Here is a 23,850-nt window from a genome sequence, read left to right as displayed (position 1 = left end):
TTCTAGGTAAAAAGTTAAAACCTCCCTCCCTCCCAAAGCCAGTTATATACATTTCAAAGAGCAAGGTGAAACTGGAGAAAAAAACCGCAGTAGTGTAACCATAGGGGTATCAAATGCCTACCTTTACTTCACCACTTCCACCAGCACTTAGCACGTTTCTCCATCCTTGTTCCCTGGCCCTATTTATTCTCTCCAACTTTTTGGGGAAAAGAAACAAACAAAACACAATTTCAAGTATTTAATATAAAACACATGAAACACATTTACTAACACAATGGAAATCAGTGTATCCCTTTAAGAAAAAAAAGTATGTGTGTGGGGAGGGGGTAGAATGTACCATGGAAAAATGGAGTATCCTCTTACCCTTTCCTTTTCCTGTCTTTTCATCTGCTCGGCCTTCATTAAACTAATCTGTAACAATTTTAAAGACAAAATTCTTAGAACTCTTGAAACTATTATCATCTACAACGTGGCAAGGGAAGAAAAACAAAAGCAAAGAAACTACCTGATCCTTTTGTTTCTTTTCTTTTTCAATAAATTCCAACCTTCTCTTTCTTGCTGCTTCCTTAAATAAAAAAGAACATTTTTATCAATAGTAATTCCTACTTTTTCTAGTTTCATAAGGAAAGTTAGTATACCAATAGTAGAGGTATGCCCAGGGAGATTAGGAAGAGAAAAAAAAAGGATTAAGTTAAAGGTTTATTTGTTTGAAAGAAATAAGGAGGAAAGGTTTGGAGGTTTAATCAGAATTTGCTTCTCTTCTTAGAATTGTTTTTGCAAAGCTTTAAAATAAGCAGACAGATGTCTTTATACCTCAAACATTTTCCTCCTTTCTTCTCCAGGATTCACTTTCTTCACTGGAATTTGATGGGCCTGGACAAAAAGTAAAACTACAAATTAGATAAGGATTTTGAGGTACCTATTTGAAAATTCAAATTTATGGAAATTGAAAATAAGAAAAAGGTAAAGCCAAATACTACCATGACTCTTTCAAAATACATTTTCCCTACAGTAATACAATAATAGTAGGGAACTTTTAACACCTACTTACATCAATGGATAGATCATCCAGACAGAAAATCAACAAGGAAACAGTAGCTTTGAAAATCACATTAGACCAGATGTACCTAACAGATACACACAGAACACTCCATCCAAAAAACTCAGAGTACACTTTCTTTTCAAGTGCACATGCAATATTCTCCAGAATGTTAGGCCACAAAACAAGTTGCAATAAATTCAAAAAAGATTAAAATCATATCATGCATCCTTCCCAACCACAATGGTATGATTTTAGATATCAATCGCAAGAAAAACTGTGTGAAGAACACAAATACATGGAGCTAAATAAAAAGCTACTAAACAATGAATGGGTCAACCAAGAATTCAAAGACAAATGAAAAAAATACATGTAAACAAATGAAAATGAAATACAACGGTCCAAAATCTCTGGGATAAAGCAAAAGCTAGTCTAAAAAGGAAGTTTATAGCAATACGGGCCTACCTCAAGAAACAAGAAAAATCTCAAATACAAAACCTAACCCTGTATCTAAAGGAGCTAGAAAAAGAACAAGGCCCAAAGCCAGGAAATAATAAAGATTAGAGCAGGAAAAAACAAACTCTCTCTCTCTCTCTCTCTCTCTCTCTATATATATGTAATTTCTAAAAATAATACATATATATATTATTCCTAAAAATAAAAGAATGACTGTAGTGTTTGATACAGTGTTAAAAAGAAACCTTAGATTCAAAGAAACTGTGGAAAAGGGTTCTTCCCCAATCACTAAGTTCTGTCCTCAGACACAGATGTTAATTTTCAGTTTTCTAATATGAAAATAGAATGTCATTTAGAAAGCCCAATACTGAAGAGATCAGTTTTTAAAAAGTAGTTATACAATATATATTCACTATATAAAATTCGAACAAGAGTAAAAAGTTAGTTTACTTCACTCTCTACTTCTAGAGGTAACCACTGTCAATATTTTCATGAGTATCCTTCCAAGACACAGTTAAGTATATACACACTTAAATATACACATAACTATATACATAGATAGAATTTTAGATTTTTATGCTTCTTATATGTTCCTTGACATTTCCACATTGTAGTAAGCAAATTAACAATGGCAATATTCCACACAATGGATATAATTTATTTATTTTAGCATTCCTCCAGGGATGAATAACTGGGTTGGTTCCACTTTTTTCCTACTCTATATGCCTATAAGGCACGTTCTTGTACATATATCTTTGTGCCATATGCAAGCCTTTCAGAAGGGCAATTTTTCTAGACATGGAAGTACATGTCTAACATAACCTAAATGTTGAGAAAAACTGACCTCCCAAGAGGCTGCACCAAATTATACTCTCATCAAAGAACTCATTTACTCACAGTCTCACAAATATTGAATATTACGATCTATCTTGAATTTCTGCTTTAAACAAAGGCTAAGAATATCTCCCAGTATGGAGATATTAAGGTTTCTCCTTTTATATACCAATTGTTCATCTAACTGGGGGATTGTTCAATTTTAGGCGCTCTTTGCATACTGCAGAAAATAAGACTATTACATTCCCATTCTTTAGTTGCTGTTTGTTGTATCTTTCACTACACAGAAGCTTGTAATTTATATATAGTTAAATCTGCCAATCTTTTCCTTTGTGATATCTGCATATATTGTTTTGCTAAGGAAGACATTTTAGACCTCGATATTATATTTTGTTTCTGCTGCTTAGTTTCATTTTTATATTTTGATCTTTAATTTAGATTTTTAAATGTTTGTAGTTAGATTTTTATTTTTAGACCTATCTAAAATAAATTTTTATTCATGGAATGAGCTGGGAATCTACATTTTTCTAGGATTTCTAGGAAACTGAATTATCTCATAATAATTTATTGGCTGATACATCTTTTTTCCCACTGATTTAAAATGCTTCATATATCATATAATAAATTCACAAACACATCTGGGTCAGTTTCTGGAATTCTCTATTCTATTCCACATAATCATCTCCTCTTTTCCTTTTTTCTTTTTTTAACTGGGATATAACGCCACCTATAAGTAGATAAAAGATCTACACAGAGGTTAGCAAAAATGAAGGAAATACCCATGTAGCTATAACTCAAGTCAAACCAACATCCAGAATCCCTCCAAGTGCCCTTCCACAAATTCCACCTCTACCACAGAGGTAATTACCATCCTGACTTTCTAACTACTATCTTGCTTTTCTTTATTTTTTTTAAAGATTTTATTTATTTATTTGACAGAGAGAGAGATAGACAGCGAGAGAGGGAACACAAGCAGGGGGAGTGGCAGAGGAAGAAGCAGGCTCTCAGCAGAGGAGCCCGACGCAGGGCTCCATCCCAGAACACCGGGATCACGCCCTGAGCCGAAGGGTGCCCCCCATCTTGCTTTTCTTTACTGTTTTGCAATTTACATGTGCCTTCCTAAACAATATAGTTTAGTATTTTTCTGATTCTGAGTATTATATGAATGAAATTATACAATATGTATTCTTTTGTATCTTGCTTCTGTTGATTAATGCTGTTTTTGGGACTTATCTATGTTATTGTTTCTATCTACATTTGTTTTTTCTCACTCATATATAGTATTCCTTTGACCATGACTCCTCTCTTAATCAGTTATCTTGTACCTTTCTCACTAGGTCTATTCTAAAGAATTTCAACGAGTTTGTCACTATTTCTTTCCATTTCATTTTGTAACTGATTACATATTTTTGCATATGCAAACTGTGTCAGGCTACTTTCCTGAATTCATTAAGAGTTTTCTGCTGCTTCACAACAATTTTCTAGGTAATTATATCATCTGTAAATAATGTCTATGTTTTCTCTTCTCTACCAATATTTATGGTTCGTATTTCTGTTTTTAATTGTACTGGCTAGGACTTCTGGCCTAATATTTAAAAAATAAAAAAGCAATCAAGGAATCATAGCAAATATCTCTGTCTTGTCTCTGACTTTAAAGGTAATGTTTCCAATTGTTCATCATTATATACAATCCTTGACATAAGTTTCAGGTATATATAAATGTATCAAGTTAAGAACTTTCCCTTCTACATCTTGAATCAAAGAAATTCTTGTTGTTTTTTTTTTTTTAACTACTTGGAGGTATGACTGACATACAGAAAGTTATTCATATTTAATGTATACAACCAAAGAAGTTTTTAAAACAAAAATCGGTGAGAGTGCCTGGTTGGCTCAGTTGGTAGAGCACGCAACTTTTGATCTTGGCATTGTAAGTTCCAGCCCCAAACTTCCTCTAGTTGGAGTTTACTAGGAAGTGGTGTTGGAAACAGACACTTGATCAGAAGTTAAAACATTCTCGGGAGTCTGGATGGCTCAGTCGTTAAGCGTCTGCCTTCGGCTCAGGTCATGACCCCAGGGGCTCAGGTCATGATCCCAGGGGCCTGGGATGGAGCCCCGCATCGGGCTCCCTGCTCATCAGGAAGCCTGCTTCTCCATCTCCCTTTGCCCTTGCTTGTGTTCCCTCTCTTGCTGTCTCTCTCTGTCAAATAAATAAATAAATAAAATCTTAAAAAAAAAAAAAAGAAGTAAAACATTTTTTCTGAGATTTTGAATATATTAACCCTTTTTAAAAAGCTAACGTCTTTCAGGTCCAACTTCAAAGCAGTATGAGAGAGCTTTAGGATAAAAGAGGTGGAAGGAGACAAGGACTGCTAAAGGCCTTATGGAAAAACTCTTTAGAGATAAGTAAACCTCTTTTTAGAGATAAGTATACTATAACCAAGACAAATGAGGTTAACTAATTATTCCTGGGGCAGGATGAAATCTGAAAAGCTCACCATGCCTCACAATCTTAAAAAAAAAAATTTTTTTTCTTAAAAACAAAACAAAAATTAGTCTTAAATTTTATTGAACTTTCATACCTACTGAGATAATTTATATATGGTTTTCTCTTCTAATCTGTTAATGCAGTAAAAATATAGTAATCATTTTCCTATTATTGAACCATCCCCTGTATTCCTGAAATGAATCCTATTTGATAATTATTATTCTTTTAATAAACTGCTTAATTTGTCTTTCTAAAAATACTTTCAAGATTTCTACATGTATGTTCATAAGAATAACTGACACATGGTCTCCTTTTCATTTTTATCCTGTGCTAAATATTTAAATTTTGTAATCAAGGTAAAGCCTAATGTATGATCAAATTTTCAAACAATTCAAAATATAATACAATATGCCAAAAAAGATAAAAAGTATTTACAGGAAACTTTAAGTTATGTATCATGTACCAGTTTTTACATTTTTCAACTACCTTAGGAAAAAAATGAATATAAAGAGAACACTGTATAAAATTATTTGTTTGTTGAGTTTCAATACAAAGAAAAGCAGCTGTTACTTTAAAAAAATTGCTTCAATGATCATTTACATCATTATCAAAATAATTCAGCATTTTATTAAATCATTAAAAAGGTCTTTAGCAACAATTCCACTTCAATAGCAGTTGCCTTTTAGCAAAAGCCAATGTTATTACTTTAATATACCACTCATTGCATACGTTTTCTAAATTTTATAAAATGATCCAAAGAAATAAACACTAAAACTCTAAAAGGCAACTCAGAATAAATAAAAATAAATGATCCTCAATTAATATGACGTTAATAAAATAAAAAAAGAACTAAAAAGACACACACAAGTTTCTTCTTCAGAAAGCAACATGATATATAATTTAAACACAAATTCCTCCTTATGAAATGTAACTTATTTTAATGAATACATTACTTAATACAAGCACAATAAAATAATGCTATTTAGAATATGTAACACTACCCCATGTGTTGATAAACTGATAAAATGAAAATGATTCTTTTTATAATGTAATTTGCCAATTTAATTCATGATCATCAAAATCAAATCCATTTTAATTTAATCAATTAATTTTTTAAAAAGATTTTATTTATTTTTGCGAGAGAGAGAGAGCATGAGCGGGAGAGGGTGAAGAAGACACCCCGCTGAGTACAGAGTCCAATGCAAGACTAGATCCCAGGACCCGGTGATCATGACCTGAGCCAAAGGCAGACACTTAACCAACTGAACCACCCAGACACCCTTAATTTTTTTTTTTTTTTAAAGTAAGCTCTATGCCCAAGGTGGGCTATGAACTCACAATCCTGAGATAAAGAGTCTCATGTTCGCACACTAATTGAGCCAGCCAGGTGTCCCTAAACCAAATCCATTTTATTGATACAGTATAAGTTAGTTTAAAGCTGCATAAACAATGTGGTAAGTGGTACTAAATCTCACATCATAAGCAACCCGTGAGCTTACTACCTGAGAAGACCCAAGTAGTGGGTTCCCAGAACCATCCCACCCCCTCACTACATTATTAGTTCCTAACTCCTAATCTCCAACTTTGGCTAGTTATTTCAATTCAACTCTCACTTAAGTTAACCAGTATCTTACCACTTAACCCCAGAAATGGCAGTAGGGTCAATGAAATGACAAAAATACTGAAATATTTAAAGAATAACTTTCCAATTTTTTCTAAAAGTAACCAAGAGTAAGATATATATTTCACGTCAGACCCAGTAAAGATACATACTCTGTGTAGCTGATTCTCCTACTTTCCATCTATTACCAAAAAAAGTCTCTGTTCTTTATCCAGTAAAAACATTTTTCCATCACTAATAGACAGAGACCCCAAATTTTAAAATCAATGGAGAGTACTGGGGCCACTGTTACTGACATGTAAGAAAAAAAATACAATTAGAGATAATGTTCTTCACAGTATTATAAACACAAAGTTAATATTTCAAAGTATGTTATATATATAAAATTTAAAGCAGTGGGTAATGTTACACAGAAACTTTGTAAAAATACACATTCCTTCCATACAAAGGAATATTATTTGGCAATAAAGAGGAATGAAGTACTGATACATGCTACAACATGGTACATGTTATAACCTTGAGAACACTGTGCTGAGGACCCAGACAAAAAGACCATATATTATATGATTCTATTTACATGAAATGTACAGAATAAGCAAATCTACACAGAGAAAAGGTAGATTAGCAGTTGCCTAGAGCAATGGGGATGGGGGAAGAATGGGGAGTGAAAGCTAACAGGAAAAGCATTTTCTTGGAGGTGATGAAAATGTTCTAAAAATGATTGTGGTGACGGTTACACAACTCTGTGAACTCACTAAAAGCCATTTAATTGCACACTTTGATGAATGGTATAGTATGTGAAATGTATCTCAATAAAGCTATTTTAAAAATATACATATCCCCAAGAGTTGCAGAATCATAATTTCTGGACAGAGAGCCCTGCATTCTGTATTTTGAAAGGATCTACAGTTTAACTCTTACCAGTTCTCAAAATCTTTGAACTGCAACATCAAACAATTTAAAAATATTAACACAAGTAACACAGATCTCACTTTAAACAAACAGCTTTTAAACAGGTTACTCAACAGTGAGCAGTAAGAAGAGTATGTTTAACTAAGGCACCTACATATTCTTAAGTAAGGCAAATGAAGACACCAATTACATTCATCTTTTGATGCTCCACTGCCACATAAACAAGATATTCAAATATTTGTGAAATAAAAATACCAAGCTGATTTTTTGATATCTCACAGGTATTTTTAACTGTATCCACACAGAAGAGAAAAATGTGTTAACATAAAATCTCATTAAGAGAAACATTTTGTTTTGTGTTTCTTTTTAAAAATCAGAACCAAAATACTAAAACCTAGGCATAGAGCTCCCTCCGGTGGCACAAGCACAGAATCCTTTAAAAAATAACATTACACAAACTAGAGCAGACATGCAAATATTTTTGATATGCTAAGTAGTAATAACTTAATATATTAGCTTAAATTTTTCCAATTAAAAAGTGACAAGACAATATTATTAAGTGGTTATGGTTTTTCTTATAAACTTATCATTTTCAAGCTTCACCTCCTCCATGAACACACACCAACTTTACACCTATTTATGGTTGCAATTTCTCCTGGAGAAGAACTGAAGCCTGACTGAACAGTTTCTGCACAAGAAAAGACAGAAAGAACAAGAGAGACAAAGACATGGTAAAAAAAAGGGAACCCCAAGCTGTCACTAGATTTCTCAGCAGAAAGTTTGCAAGCCAGAATGGAATGACACAATATATTCAAAGTGCTAAAAGGGAAAAGCTTACAACCTAGAAGACTCTACTTGGCAAGATTATCATTCAGATTTGAAGGAAAGATCAAAAGTTTTCTGGACAAACATGATAAATAAGGTTTTACAAGAAATATTAAAGGGACTTCTTTAAGTTGAAATGGCAATAATTAATAATAAGAAAACCTACAAAAGTAAAAAATCTCACTGGAAATGGTAAAAACTGGATTAATCACTTATAAAGATACAAATTTTTTTAAAAAGTAGTAAAATTAACTAAAACTACAATAACTAGTTAAGGGATACATAAAACAAAAAAATATAAAGAGTGACATCAAAAATATAAAATGTGGAGGGGGGAATGTAGTGTTTTAGAGTCTGTTCAAATTTAAACTGCTATTAACTTAAGCTCTCATAAACATAGGATGATATACATGAGAACTTCACAATACCACAATGCGAAAGTTTACAGTAAATACACAAAAGAATATGAGAAAAAAAATCTAAAGATGACATTAAAGAAAGTCATCAAACCACAATGGAAGAGAAAAAGAGAAAAAGAACAGAAAGGAACTATACAACAGCCAGAAAACAACTGACAGAATGGAATAACTACATATGTATCAAAAATTAAATGTAAACAGACTACATTCTCCAGTCAAAAGACATAGAGTGAATGAATTTTTTAAAAAGACACACCTATATACTGCCTACAAGAGACTCAGTTCAGAAGAGAAGACACACAAAGACTGAAAGTGAATGGATGAAAAAAGATATTCTATGCAAACAGATAAGAAAGCTGGTGTAGCTCTACTCATATCATACAAAATAGACAAAAAGACTATAATAAAAGATAAAGAGGGGCACTACATAATGATAAATGGGTTATAAAGATATAACATCTATAAATATATATAAATATAATGCAACCAGCACAAAGCATGAAAATACACAAATATTGACAGATATAAAGGGAGAGATGGACAGCAACACATAGCAGGGGATGTTAACACCCCACATCAATGATAGATCATACACACAAAAAATCAGTAAGGAAACACTGGCCTTAAACAACACATTGGACCTGAAAGACTTAATAGATACATATAGAACATTCATCCAAAAGCAGCAAAATACACATTGTCAACTGCACATGGAACATTCTCCAGGATGGATAACACGTTAAGCCACAAAGTAAGTCTCAAAAATTCAAGAAGACTGGAATCATATCAAGCATCTTTTCTGACCACAATGTTGCAAACTAGAAATTAGAGATGGAAGAACACTGGAAAAACTTCAAATATGTGAAGATTAAACAACACATTCCTGAACACTACTGAGTCACAGAAGAAATCAAAGGAGAAATCATAAAATACCTAGAGACAAATGAAAACAGAAATAGGGCACACCAAAATCTATGGGATGCAGCAAGTGCAGTTCTAAGAGGAAAGTTCATAGCAATACGAGCCTACTTTAAGAAATAAGAGAAATATCAAACAATTAAACAACTAGAAACAATTGTTAACCTTTTTTTTTTAAAGATTTTATTTATTTATTTGTGATAGAGATAGAGCACAAGCAGAGTGGGCGGGGAAGCAGCAGAGGGAGAAGGAGAAGCAGACTCTCCACTGAGCAGGGAGCCTGATGTGGGGCTCGATCCCAGGGCCCTGGAATCACGACCTGAGCTGAAGGCAGATGCTTAACCGACTGAGCCACCCAGGCACCCCAAATAATTTTAAACTTAACAATTTAAAGGAACTAGACAAAGAAAAACAAACGGAGCCCAAAGGTAGTAGAAGGAAGGAAATGATAAAGATCAGAAATGAAAGAACCTTTAGGTAGACTCACTAAGAAAGAAAAAAGGAGAGAGGGCTCAAATAAATCAAATCAGAAATAAAAGAGGAAAACTTACAATTGGTATCACAGAAATAAAATCCTGAGACTACTATAAACAATGATATGCCAGATATAAGAAGCAGATAAATTCCCTATGGACTCTGGGAAACAAACTGAGGGCTTCAGAGGGGAGGGGGGTGGGGGATTGGGATAGTCTGGTGATGGGTATTAAGGAGGGCACATATTGCACGGAGTACTGGGTGTTATATGTAAACAATGAATCATGGAACACTACATCAAAAACTAAGGATATACTGTATGGTGACTAACATAACATAATAAAAAATTATTTTTAAAAAAAAGCAGATAAATTCCTAGAATTTACAATTTTCCAAGACCAGAATCATAAAGAAAGAGAAATCTATATAGACTGATTACTAATAAAGTGGTTGAATCAGTATTCAAAAATCTCCCAACAAACGAAAGTCCAGGACCAGATGATTTTACTGGTGAATTCTATGAAACATTCAAAGATTTCATACCTAAATTTCTCAAACTCTTACAAAAAAATTGAAGAAGGAAAACTTTCAAACACATTTTACCAGGCCAGCATTACCCTGATACCAAAACTAGACAAGGACACTACAAAAAAAGAATATTACATGCCAGTATCCCTGAAGAACACAGATGCAAATATCCTCAACAAAATATTAGCAAACCAAAATAAACAATATATTAAAAGGATCATACACCATGATCAAGAAATACTTATTCCAGGGATGCAAAGATGGTTCAACATCCACAAGTCTATCAACATAATAAATCACATTAACAAAATAAATGATAAAAATCACATATGATTATCTCAATAGATGCAAAAAAATAATTTGACAAAATTTAACATGATTTATAATAAAAACTCTCAACAAAGTAGATACAGAGGGAATGTATCTCAACATAATAAAGCCATCTATGACAGACCCACAGCTAACACCATACTCAATGGTAAGAAGACAAAAGATTTTTCCTCTACAATCAGAAATAAAACAAGGATGCTCATTATTTTTATTCAACATAGTACTGGAAGTCCCAGGCAAGTAAAAGAAATAAAAGCCATCTAAATTAGAAAGGAAAAGTAAAACTGTCACTTTTTGCAGGTGACATGATACTATATGTAAAAAACCCTAAAGATTACACCAAAAAAGTAGTATAAAGTAATAAATGAATTTAGTGAAGTTGCAGGATACAAAATTAATGTACAAAAATCTGCTGTGTTTCTATATACTAATAACAAATTCTCAGAAGGAGAAATCAAGATAACCATTCCATTTATTCAAAATGATAAAATACCTAAGAATAAATTTAACTGATAAGGTGAAAGAACTATATTCTAAAAACAATATGACACTGATAAAAGAAACTGAAGACCACACAAACAAAGGGAAAAATATTCCATGCTCATGGGTTGGAAGAATATTGTTAAAATGTCTGTAACACCCAAAGCAATCCATGGATTCATTGCTATTCCTATCAAAATTCCAATGAAAATTTTCACAGAAGTAGAAAAAATAACTCTATAATTTGTGTGGAACACCCTGAGAGTCAAAACAATATTGAGAAAGAAGAACAAAACCAGAGGTATCATGCTCCCTGATTTCAAACTACAGTTGACCCTTAAACAACATGGGTATAAACCACATGGATCCACTTATATGCAGATTTTTACAGTACAGTACTGAAAATGTATTTTTCTTATAATTTTCTTTAAAACATTTTCTTTTCTCTAGCTTACTTTATTGTAAAAATATAATATATAATACTAATAACATACAAAATACATGTTAACTGAATTTTATATTACCAGTAAGGCTTCCAGTCAACAGTAGGCTATTAGTTAAGTTTTGGGAAAGTAAAGGTTACACACACACACCTTTCACTGCATGGGAAATTCGTGCCCTTAAGCCCCTGCCTTGTTCAAGTGTCAAATGCATACCACCAAGCTACAGCAATCAAAACAGTACGGTATTGGCATAAGAATAGACACACATAAATGGAACAGAACAGGGTCCAGAAATAAACTTGTATATATGTGTGCATATATATATGGTCAATTAATTAAATTAAATAAGTAAATTAATTTACAACAAAGGAGGCAAAAATATACAGTCTCTTTAAAAGAGTACAGTCTCTTTAAAAAATGGTTTTGGGAAAACTGTACAGGTATACGCAAAAGAATAAAACTGGACATCTTACACCGTATTAAAAAAAATCAACTCAAAATGGATTAAAGATTTGAATGTAAGACCTAAAACCATAAAATTCCTAGAAGAAAGCAGACAGAAGCTCCTTGACATCTGTCTTAGCAATATTTCTTTTGGAACTGACTCCAAAGGCAAGGGAAACAAGCAAAAATCAACAAATGCTACTATATCAAACTAAAAAGCCTCTGCACAGTGAATGAAACCATCAACCAAATGGAAAGCTAGCCTAATGAACGGGAGAAAATATTTGCAAATAAAAAAATTTGCAAAAAGATATTTGCAAATCATGTATCTGATGAAGGGTTAATATCCAAAATATATAAAGAGCACATACAACTCAATAACAACAAAAAATTTGATTAAAAAAATGGGCAATGTAACAGACATTTTTCAAAAGAGACACAGATGAACAATAGGCACATGAAAAGATGTTCAACATCACTATCATCAGGGAAATACAAATCAAAACCACAATGAGATATGACCTCACACTAATCAGAATGGACAATATAAAAAAACAGACAAACAAGAAATAATAAGTGTTGGCAAGGATGTGGAGAAAGGGAACCAACCCTCAGAGCACTACTGGTGGTTATGTAAATTTGTGCAGCCACTACAGAAAACACTGTGGAGGTTCCTCAAAAAAACTAAAAATAGAGCTACCATATGATCTAGCAATTCTAATAGTAGGGATCTGTACAAAGGAAATGAAAACACTCATTTGAAATGATATATGTACCCCTATGTTTTTGCTGCATTATTTACAATAGTGAAGATATGGAAATGACCTAAGTGTCCATCAATAAATGAATGGACAAAGAAGAGGTGGTATATATACACAATGGGAAACTACTCAGCCACAAAAAGGAATGAAATCTTACCATTTGCGACAAGATGGACCTAGAGGGCATGATGCTAAGTTAAGTAAGTCAGACAAAGACGAATACTGAATGATTTTACTTATATGTGGAATCTAAAACAAAACAAAACTCATACCCACAGCTAGAGAGAACAGATTGGTGGTTGCCAGAAGGGAGGGGTGTGGGGATGGGGGGCAAACTGGGTGAAGGGAACTAAGAAGTACAAACTTCCAGTTATAAAATAATTAAATCATGGGTTGGTAATATATAATATGGAGAATATAGTCAAAAACATTGTATTAACTTTGTAAGGTGACAGATGGACTTATTGTGGTGACCATTTCACAATGTATACAAATGTCAGATCACCCTGTGGTACACCTGACGCAAATGTAATATTGTATGTCAATTATACCTCATTAAATAAAAACAAAGACGACATTTATAAGAATGTAATCCATCTGACTGATTTTATACCAGTGAATTATAATACAACCACTGATAATAAAAATTTACATAAAGTATATAAAATAGTAAATAAAAATACAACAAATTATCTGTAAACTATCAGGGCCACATTAATAATACAAGCAATGTATACTGAATACAAATGTGGAGGGGCCCATAACAAAATTAAGTTAAATTAAATGCAATGTTTGGATACTGGGAACGTTTCTTTTCTCTTTTATTATATAAAACTCTAAAAACTATTCTAAAAGACTATAGCAAATTTGTTAAAATACTTTGTAGAAAAAAACAGCAGATCAAAGTTATACTATTAAATTACTTCAAAGAACCAAAAACTGTAACAGAAATGAACTATCTCAAGAATTACACGTGTACGTAAAAAATTGATTTCAAATGTTCTAAAGCTGTCTTTATCACCTCACACTGCAGTAGTAACCTTTAAGCATTGAGAATAAGAACTCAACAACTGGCCTTCCACCTGTACCTAAAAGCAGTGTTGTTATTTGGCCTTTAACTCTACTAAGTATTATTAAAATATTAAAGAACATTGCTTTCCTGATTCAGAATTCCTTTTTTTTTTTCCTTTTCAGTTCAAGCTCATTTCCCTTTTATTAAAGTCCAAGTTACCATTACATGGTTTGGTACTCAATAAAGAAAAACGTATTCAAGTAAGGTAATTCATTATCATCAGTATTTCCAGGTGATTGTTTATAATCGAGTACCATAATGAATAAACCCATAAGAAGCCCATCCATGGGGTTTATACTTTTTTAAGGCCCAGTTCCTCTAGAGTGGAGATTCCCAGTTCATTTATAGTTGGTCTCAGTTTCTGGATGACATAGGGGTAGATTTCCTTACAAGGTCCTGCTTTGTCCTTAACCTCTAGGATGCGAACTGCACTAGCAAAATAATTAGGTGTCTGCATGACTGCAAAGCAGCATCAATGATACTGGGTTCTGGAACCAGATCATAGCCAATAAGCATCTTCATCCCTTTACTCAATTTGTAGGCATCAATATCTGGCTTGTTGAAGTATGTCATCCAGCGGACATCAAATTCATTTGTCTCGTGTGACCCATGAGAATAACAATGAACTGACTGGGTAGTGGCCAGTGGCAGTGCAACCACGCCAGGTGGGGTACAGGAGGCCTCACGGGCTGGCATGGGAGACTGTGACTGCTGCTACAGAGTGGCGCCGAGCATGATGACCGTGGCAGTGCGCACTCTAACCTGGAACTCATTTCATTTAATTATTTACTCACTGATTTTTAAAAAATCTTATTAGACACCCACTTTGTGTAAAACACTGTCCCTAACTTCAGAGAGATGTCAGTCTAATTAAACAGCATTAGAAGATACATATGATGTGTTAAAGGAGTTATTTTCTTGCTTTTTAGAGGGTAAAGGGACAATTAGGGAAGAAACAAGAAAAGTCTTTGGAAAAAAATTTATCCGAGTGTTTCCTACCTAATCCCTTAGATCAATGGAGAACGGTAAATATCAATGCCCCCTGCCAAAGTAGCAGTGCTCAAGGACATAGCGCCAACAATATATTCTTTAACCTACGAGCTAACAATGTGAACCTTCATATTGCTCCTTTTGCCTTTTTTCAGGGCTATGTCCCTTTAGTTAAACTGTAATATCTGAGGGCAGAAGAAACAGGGTCTTTACTTTGTACTCTCCAAGGGCTCACAGAATAATACAGTATCAATACCACAGACACAGGAAAGAGAGTCAAAGAACAGAACATTTAAAAAGGAGGAAGGGGTATGTAACGAACAAAGACAAGAAAGAAAAAAAATTGTCTAGTTATTAACTAGTGCTAAGTTAATTTAGTTCAGATTCACAATTCTGGAGCATTATAGAGATTGGTGGATTGAATGCAGGTTCTAGAAAGTGCTCAATACACAAACACGAACATGACATTTATATGGTAGGGTAGTACTTTGCCACTGAATGTTTTCTTCATGAGCATATTTTATGTTTTTTTATGTCAATAAAAAAAGATGTTTAGATATGAATTCTGGGGTACAATAGGTAAAGGAATTATATTAATTTTTAGTATCTTTAGGGTACTACTGATAATAATCTTAGCAGACTACTTATCTAACTAAAGAAAATAGTTATTAAAACTATTTTTTTCCTACTGTTCACCCTCATGGAATAAAGACACATTCCAGTGTTCTCAACAGAGTTAACAACTGTTGTTTTTTCTCTACAGGTTTTGTTTTTTAATATTTATCAATTTGCTAAAAACAATAACAAAATGGCTTCTGTAGACAGTTTTACTAAAATTTTTGGTTGTTATTCATTCTTTTATTTTTTTTTAAAGATTTTATTTATTTATTTATTTGAGAGAGAGAGAGCAGAGTGAGAGAGTACACAAGCAGGGGCAGGGGCAGAGGGAGAGAGAGAAGCAGACTCCCCACAGAACAGGGAGCCAATGCTGGGCTCAATCCCAGGACCCTGGGATCATGACCTGAACCAAAGGCAGATGCTTAACTGACTGAGCCACCCAGGTGCCCCTGTTATTCATTCTTTTAAAGAATTAACATTTGAGTGACTTGACAGATCTAAGTTACTATTCATTAATCCATTCATCCATTCACTTATGCAGTAAATATTTATTGAGTGCTGACTACTTGCCAAGAATTATTTGCCAGGAACCAGTGAACATAACAACAAAGAAATCCCTGCTCCCATAGAGCTTACACTGTAATAAAAAAGACTGGCAATTAACAAGTGAAAAATACATAGTATGTTAGATAGTTATAATGTGACAAAAAACAAGAATAAAGTAGATAAAACTGTGGGGGTAGGTAGAGGGAGAGTTAATTGACATAGTGTGATCAAGGAGAGGGCTCTATTCATAAAGTGAGTTTTGAGCACAGATCTGAAGGAAGTTAAGAAGAAAACTAGGCAATTTTCTCAAAGGATAGTCCTTTAGGAAAAGAGAGAAAGAGTAAAAATGCATTTTTTGGGTAAGTGCTTGAAATGTTTGAAGGCAACGAAGTTAATCAGCATTCTAGGGTGGGGGTAGCAAGGGGAGAGCAGAAAACAATGCTTGGAGAGGTAATAAAGGCATCATCAGAGGGTTCTGCAGACCACAGTAAAAACTCTGGCTTTTACTGAGTGAAATGAAAAGCCAATGCAAAGTTTCAATCAGCGAAGTGCAATGATCGGACCTTCATCATAAAAGCCTTAGGCGGCTCAAATGAGAACAGACTGAAGGAAGTAAGCTGTGAAGATCAGCTAAAACATTATAACCAAGGTGAAAGATGTTGATGGCTAGGACTAACTTGGTGATAGAAATAATGAGGAACAGTAAAGACCACAGCATGTATATTGAAGGCAGTCAACAGAATGTGATATTGAAGGCGTAGTCAATGATAACTCCAAAAGTTCTTGATGAGAACAAATGGAAGGATGAACTTACCACTTACTAAAATAGGAAAGGGATGATTGGAGGGAGTGGAATCAGGAGTTCAGTTTTACACATGTTAATTTTGAGATGCCTATTAGAAATCTAACTAAAGGTGATAGGACAGATATGAGTCTAGAGTCCGGAAAGGAGTATAGGCTGGAGATAAAAATTTGGGCATCAGTTTTGGATGCTGTCAATTAGAAAGAGAGCATGGCACAAGAGGGAAGATATCTAAGAACTGAGTATTTTAAGCACTTCAGCATTTAAGGTCAGAACCATGAGGAGGAACTTGACAAGGAGGCTGAGAAAAGAGTCAATCAGGTAGACGGGAATCAGAAGAACGCAATACTTTGAACTCAAGTGAAGAAAATATTTAAGAAAGCAGGGGAAATCAAATGAGTCAAAAACTAAGGCCGAGGAAGAAGACAACTGACCTCTGGAGTTAATAATAAAAAGGTCACTGATGTCCTTGCCAAGATGTACTTCATAACAGCTGTGACAAAGAAAGCCCTAAGTGGAATGGGTTCAAGAGAAAATGAGGAAGGGGAAATGGAGACAGTATAAACAAAGTTCTGGAAAAGTTATACTGTTAACAAAAGCAGAGATATAGGGAAGTCGCTGGAAAGAGATATGAGAGAAAAGGAGAGGTTGCTGTTTTTGTTTTGTTTTCTTTTGTTTTTTAATAAGGAAGATACAACACATTTGTTTGCTAACAGGAATGATTCAGTAGAGAGAAAAAACAGAATAATGCAGAAAGCAGTATGAGTCCTTTAGTAGGAAAAGAAATAATAAAAAATAGTAAAAAAATGGCAGGGTTGAATTTAAGAAACATAACAAGTGAACAAAGGGAAAAACAGAGAAGTGAACTAAGAAACACTTTTCTTCTTAGAAAACAAACTGATGGTTACCAGAGGGGAGGCTGGTGGGGGGATGGGTTAAATAGCTAATGGGGATTAAGGAGGGCACTTGCGATGAGCACCTGGTGTTCTATGAAAGTGCTGAATCACTATATTGCACACCTGAAAATAATATTACACTGCACATTAACCGGAATTTGAATAAGAACAACAACAAAAAAATGGCAGGCCAACTCTAGATCAGACCAGAGACAAATCAGCCAAAGTAATAGGATGAATGATAGAATATAAGCCGGAACTGACTAGAAGAAGTGGTGATGAGAGCATGGGAAAATATTCTTCCAATTGCTTCTATTTTCACCGTAAAAGAGGAAGCAAGGTCATTAGCTTGAAATGAAAAACAAGGAGAAGGTAAGAAATAACCATTTTAAAGTGGGCGAATAGGGGGAGGAGTTAAGATGCCAGAGGAGCAGGGGACCCCTATTCCAGCCGGTCCCCTGAGTAGAGCTGGATAGGTACCAGATCAGCCTGAACATCCATGGAATCAGCCTGAGATGCAGGAAGATACATCTGGATCTCTACAAATGAACATCTCCAGCGGAGTATTGAGGTACGAGTGGGGAGCCGTGAAACCGCACTCAGATATCGGAAGATAAACGGAAGGGGGAGGGAGCCGCTGCGTTCGGGCGCTGGGAAGCGGTAGCCACCTGCACGGGGGAGTGGGCGGAATCACGGACGGCACCGGCGAGACAGCAGACTGAGAACGTGAGACGGGAGCTCGCGCCACCAGACTTCTCACGGAGCTCTGGTGCGCTCACTGGAACCAGACTGAGATCGGGAGCTCCGGGAGCGTGCGGGGGACGGCTGGCGGCGTTAGAAACACAAAGGACAGAGACGCACCGGCCCTGGAAGTGAGGGCTGGGACTCCGGGTGTGGGGCACACATCCCGGGATGCTGCAGGGTTGAGCAACACCAACAGAAACAGAGTTAAAGTGGTCAGAACATCAGTGGAGAATGATCCGCAATCCCTCTGTTCTGAGACAGAGGCTGAGATTCAGCCGCTGCTGCTCTGACTCTCAGAAGAGGCACAGCAGACCGCCAGGGAAAGCCACCAGAGAACAAAAGCCTGGAAATACCAGTTCACAGTGTGCCCCTCCCCATCCCCATCCCCCCTCGCAGGGGACACGGAGACTCCACCCAAACAGGGTTGCCTGAGTATCGGCACGGCAGCCCCCCCCCCACCGAGAAGGCAGCCTGAAAAATCAAGAAGCCCACATCCCTGGGCGTCTGGGTGGCGCACTCATTAAGCGCCTGTCTTCTGCTCAGGGCGTGATCCCGGCATTCCGGAAGGAAGTCCCTCCTCAGGCTCCTCTGCTGGGAGCCTGCTTCTTCCTCTCCCACCACCTGCTTGTGTTCCCTCTCTCGCTGGTTGTCTCTCTGCCACATAAATAAATAAAATCTTTAAAGAAGAAGCCCATAACCCTAAAATCCCTATAAAACAAGGGTGCACGGCCTGGTTCCTGGTCAATAATTTGGGCTCTGGACAACCCCGCAACCTCTCCTCATCAGAATGACGAGAAGGAGAAATCCCCCCCCAGCAAAGAAAAGACAATGAATCGGTGGCCTCTGCCACAGAACTAATGGATATGGATGTAATCAAATTATCAGAAATGGAATTCATAGTAACAATGGTCAAGATGATGTGTAGACTTGAAAAAAGTATTAACGAAAATGTTAATGAGAATATAGAATCTCTAAGGGCGGAAATGAGAGCAAATCTGGCAGAAATTAAAAATTCTATGAGCCAAATGCAGTCAAAACTAGAGGCTCTGACGGCCAGGGTGAATGAGGCAGAAGAATGTATCAGAGAATTGGATGATGGGTTAGTAGAAGAAAAAGCTAAAATAGAATCTGGACTCAAAAAAATCCATGCTCAGGAATGTAGGTTATGGGAGATTACTGACTCTATGAAACGTTCCAATGTCAGAATCATTGGCATCCCCGAGGGGGTGGAGAAAAACAGAGGTCTAGAAGAGATATTTGAACAAATTGTAGCTGAAAACTTCCCTAATCTAGCAAGGGAAACAAACATTCATGTCTAAGAGGCAGAGAGGACCCCTCCCAAGCTCAACCACGGCAAACCTATGCCACGTCACGTCATAGTGCAATTCGCAAATATTAGATCCAAGGATACAGTGTTGAAAGTGGCCAGGGCAAAGAAATTTCTCACGTAAAAAGGCAAAGGTATCAGAATTACGTCAGACCTGTCTACACAGACCTGGAATGAGAGAAAGGGTTGTGGGGGGGCATTTTTAAAGTTCTTTCAGAGAAAAACATGCAGCCAAGGATCCTTTATCCAGCAAAGCTGTCATTCAGAATTGATGGAGAAATAAAGACGTTCCAAAATCGCCAATCATTAACCAATTTCGTAACCACGAAACCAGCCCTACAGGAGATATTAAGGGGGGCTCTATAAAGGTAAAAAGGCCCCAAGAGTGATACAGAGCAGCAAGTCACAACCGATACAAAGACTTTAAAGAGAAATGGCATCATTAAAATCATATCTGTCAATAATCTCTATCAATCTAAATGGCTTAAACTCTCCCATAAAACGCCACAGGGTTGCAGATTGGATAAAAAGACATGACCCATCCATTTGCTGTCTACAAGAGACTCATTTTGAACCTAAAGATACAGTCAGACTGACAGTAAAGGGATGGAGTACCATCTTTCACGCAAATGGACCTCAAAAGAAAGATGGGGCAGCAATTCTCATATCAGATAGATTGGATTTTAAACTGAAGGCTATAGTGAGAGACACAGAAGGGCACTATATTATTCTTAAAGGATGTATCCAACAAGTGGATCGACAATTATAAATATATATGCCCCCAACAGGGGAGCAGCAAGATACACAAGCCAACTCTTAACCACAATAAAGAGACATATAGATAAGAACACAGTAATAGTAGGGGACCTCAACACCCCACTATCAGAAATAGACAGAACACCCTGGCAAAAACTAAGCAAAGAATCAAAGGCTTTGAATGCCATACTCGACGAGTTGGGCCTCATAGATATATATAGAACACTACACCCCAGAACCAAAGAATACTCATTCTATTCTACTGCCCATGGAACATTCTCAAGAATAGATCATGTTCTGGGTCACAAAACAGGTCTCAACTGATACCAAAAGATTGAAATTATCCCATGCATATTCTCAGACCACAACGCCCTGAAATTGGAACTCAACCACAAGGAAAAACCTGGAAGAAACTCAAACACTTGGAGGCTAAGAACCATCCTGCTCAAGAATGACTCGATAAACCAGGAAATCAAAAAACAAATTAAACAATTTGTGGAGACCAAGAAGAATGAAAACACAATGGTCCAAAACCTATGGGATACTGCAAAGGCAGTCCTAAGGGGGAAATACAGAGCCATCCAAGCCTCACTCAAAAGAATAGAAAAATCTAAAATGCAGTTTCTATATTCTCACCTCAAGAAACTGGAACAGCAACAGAGGGACAGGCCTAATCCACTCAAGAGGAAGCAGCTGACCAAGATTAGAGCAGAAATCAATGAATTAGAAACCAGAAGTACAGTGGAGCAGAACTGGACTAGAAGCTGGTTCTTTGAGAGAATCAATAAAATTGACAAACCACTGGCAAGACTTATCCAAAAGAAAANCAATGAAGCCAAATTAATAAAATTATGAATGGAAAAGGAGAGGTCATGACCAACACCAATGAAATTGGAAGGATTATTAGAAACTTTTATCAACAGCTATATGCCAAAAAACTAAGCAATCTGGAAGAGATGGAGGCCTTCCTGGAAACCTATAAACTACCAAGACTGAAACAGGAAGAAATNGGTCCAAAACCTATGGGATACTGCAAAGGCAGTCCTAAGGGGGAAATACATAGCCATCCAAGCCTCACTCAAAAGAATAGAAAAATCTAAAATGCAGTTTCTATATTCTCACCTCAAGAAACTGGAACAGCAACAGAGGGACAGGCCTAACCCACTGACAAGGAAGGAGTTGACCAAGATTAGAGCAGAAATCAATGAATTAGAGACCAGAACCACAGTAGAGCAGATCAACAGGACTAGAAGCTGGTTCTTTGAGAGAATCCATAAAATTGATAGACCACTGGCAAAACTTGTCCAAAAACAAAGAGAAAGGACTGAGATTATTAAAATTATGACTGAAAAGGGAGAGGTCACGACCAGCACCATTGAAATTGCAAGGATTATTAGAAACTTTTATCAACAGCTATATGCCAAAAAACTAAACAATCTGGAAGAGATGGAGGACCTTCTTGAAACCTATAAACTACCAAGACTGAAACAGGAAGAAATTGATTTCTTAAACAGGCCAATTAATTATGAAGAAATTGAGTCAGTGATAAACAACCTTCCAAATAATAAAACTCCAGGCCCAGACGGTTTTCCTGGGGAATTCTACCAAACATTCAAAGAAGAAATAATACCTATTCTCCTAAAGCTATTTCAAAAAATAGAAACAGAAGGAAAGCTACCAAACTCATTCTATGAGGCTAATATTACCTTGATCCCCAAACCAGGCAAAGACCCCCTCAAAAAGGAGAATTACAGACCGATTTCTCTAATGAATNAATAATTACAGACTGATTTGCCTAATGAATATGGATGCCAAAATCCTCAACAAGATCCTGGCTAATAGAATCCAACAGTACATTAAAAGGATTATCCATCATGACCAAGTGGGATTCATACCTGGGATGCAAGCATGGTTCAACACTCGCAAATCAATCAATGTGATACATCATATCAACAAGAAAAGACTCAAGAACCATATGATCCTCTCAATTGATGCAGAAAAAGCATTTGACAAAATACAGCATCCTTTCCTGATTAAAACCCTTCAGAGTGTAGGAATAGAGGGTACATTTCTCAATCTCATAAAAGCCATCTATGAAAAGCCTACTGCAAGCATTATTCTCAATGGGGAAAAGCTGGAAGCCTTTCCCTTAAGATCAGGAACACGACAAGGATGCCCACTCTCGCCACTATTATTCAACATAGTACTAGAAGTCCTTGCAACAGCAATCAGAAGACAAAAAGGGATCAAAGGTATCCAAATCGGCAAAGAAGAAGTCAAACTGTCTCTCTTTGCAGATGACATGATACTCTATATGGAAAACCCAAAGGAATCCACTCCCAAACTATTAGAAGTNTAGCATGGTTCAACATTTGCAAATCGATCAGCGTGATACACCATATCAACAAGAAGTCTCAGGAACCATATGATCCTCTCTGTTGATGCAGAAAAAGCATTTGACAAAATACAGCATCCTTTCCTGATTAAAACCCTTCAGAGTGTAGGAATAGAGGGTACATTTCTCAATCTCATAAAAGCCATCTATGAAAAGCCTACTGCAAGCATTATTCTCAATGGGGAAAAGCTGGAAGCCTTTCCCTTAAGATCAGGAACACGACAAGGATGCCCACTCTCGCCACTATTATTCAACATAGTACTAGAAGTCCTTGCAACAGCAATCAGAAGACAAAAAGGGATCAAAGGTATCCAAATCGGCAAAGAAGAAGTCAAACTGTCTCTCTTTGCAGATGACATNGCTACTGCAAATATTATTCTCAATGGGGAAAAGCTGGAAGACTTTCGCTTAAGATCAGGAACACGACAAGGATGCCCACTCTTGCCACTATTATTCAACATAGTACTAGAAGTCCTTGCAACAGCAATCAGAAGACAAAAAGGGATCAAAGGTATCCAAATGGCCAAAGAAGAAGTCAAAATGTCTCTCTTCGCAGTTGACATGATACTCTATATGGAAAACCCAAAAGAATCCACTCTCAAACTATTACAAGTTATAGAACAATTCAGTAATGTGGCGGGATATAAAATCAATGCTCAGAAATCAGTTGCATTTCTATACATGAATAATGAGACTGAAGAAAGAGAAATTAGGGAATCCATCCCATTTACAATA

At 35.9% G+C, this 23,850-nt stretch overlaps 1 protein-coding gene across 9 annotated transcripts in view; it reads right to left on the bottom strand.

Annotated features, from left to right (window-relative positions):
* The window catches only part of NEK1 (NIMA related kinase 1), a 229,862-nt gene that overhangs the window by 146,362 nt on the left and 59,650 nt on the right, over positions 1-23,850 (bottom strand). For all 9 annotated transcript variants that reach the window (XM_019798524.2, XM_019798525.2, XM_034661388.1 and 6 more), the window contains 4 exons: positions 814-873; positions 506-565; positions 364-411; positions 122-196 (listed from right to left, as the gene is read on the bottom strand). In XM_019798524.2, the coding sequence (XP_019654083.1) occupies positions 122-196; positions 364-411; positions 506-565; positions 814-873 (243 nt within the window). The remainder of the gene's footprint in view (positions 1-121; positions 197-363; positions 412-505; positions 566-813; positions 874-23,850) is intronic.

This window comes from Ailuropoda melanoleuca, chromosome 5, assembly GCF_002007445.2.
Source record: "Ailuropoda melanoleuca isolate Jingjing chromosome 5, ASM200744v2, whole genome shotgun sequence".
NCBI classification, from domain to species: Eukaryota; Metazoa; Chordata; class Mammalia; order Carnivora; family Ursidae; genus Ailuropoda; species Ailuropoda melanoleuca.
The sequence above is the reverse complement of the archived record's forward strand: the minus strand, read 5'-3'. Positions and strand labels throughout refer to the sequence as shown.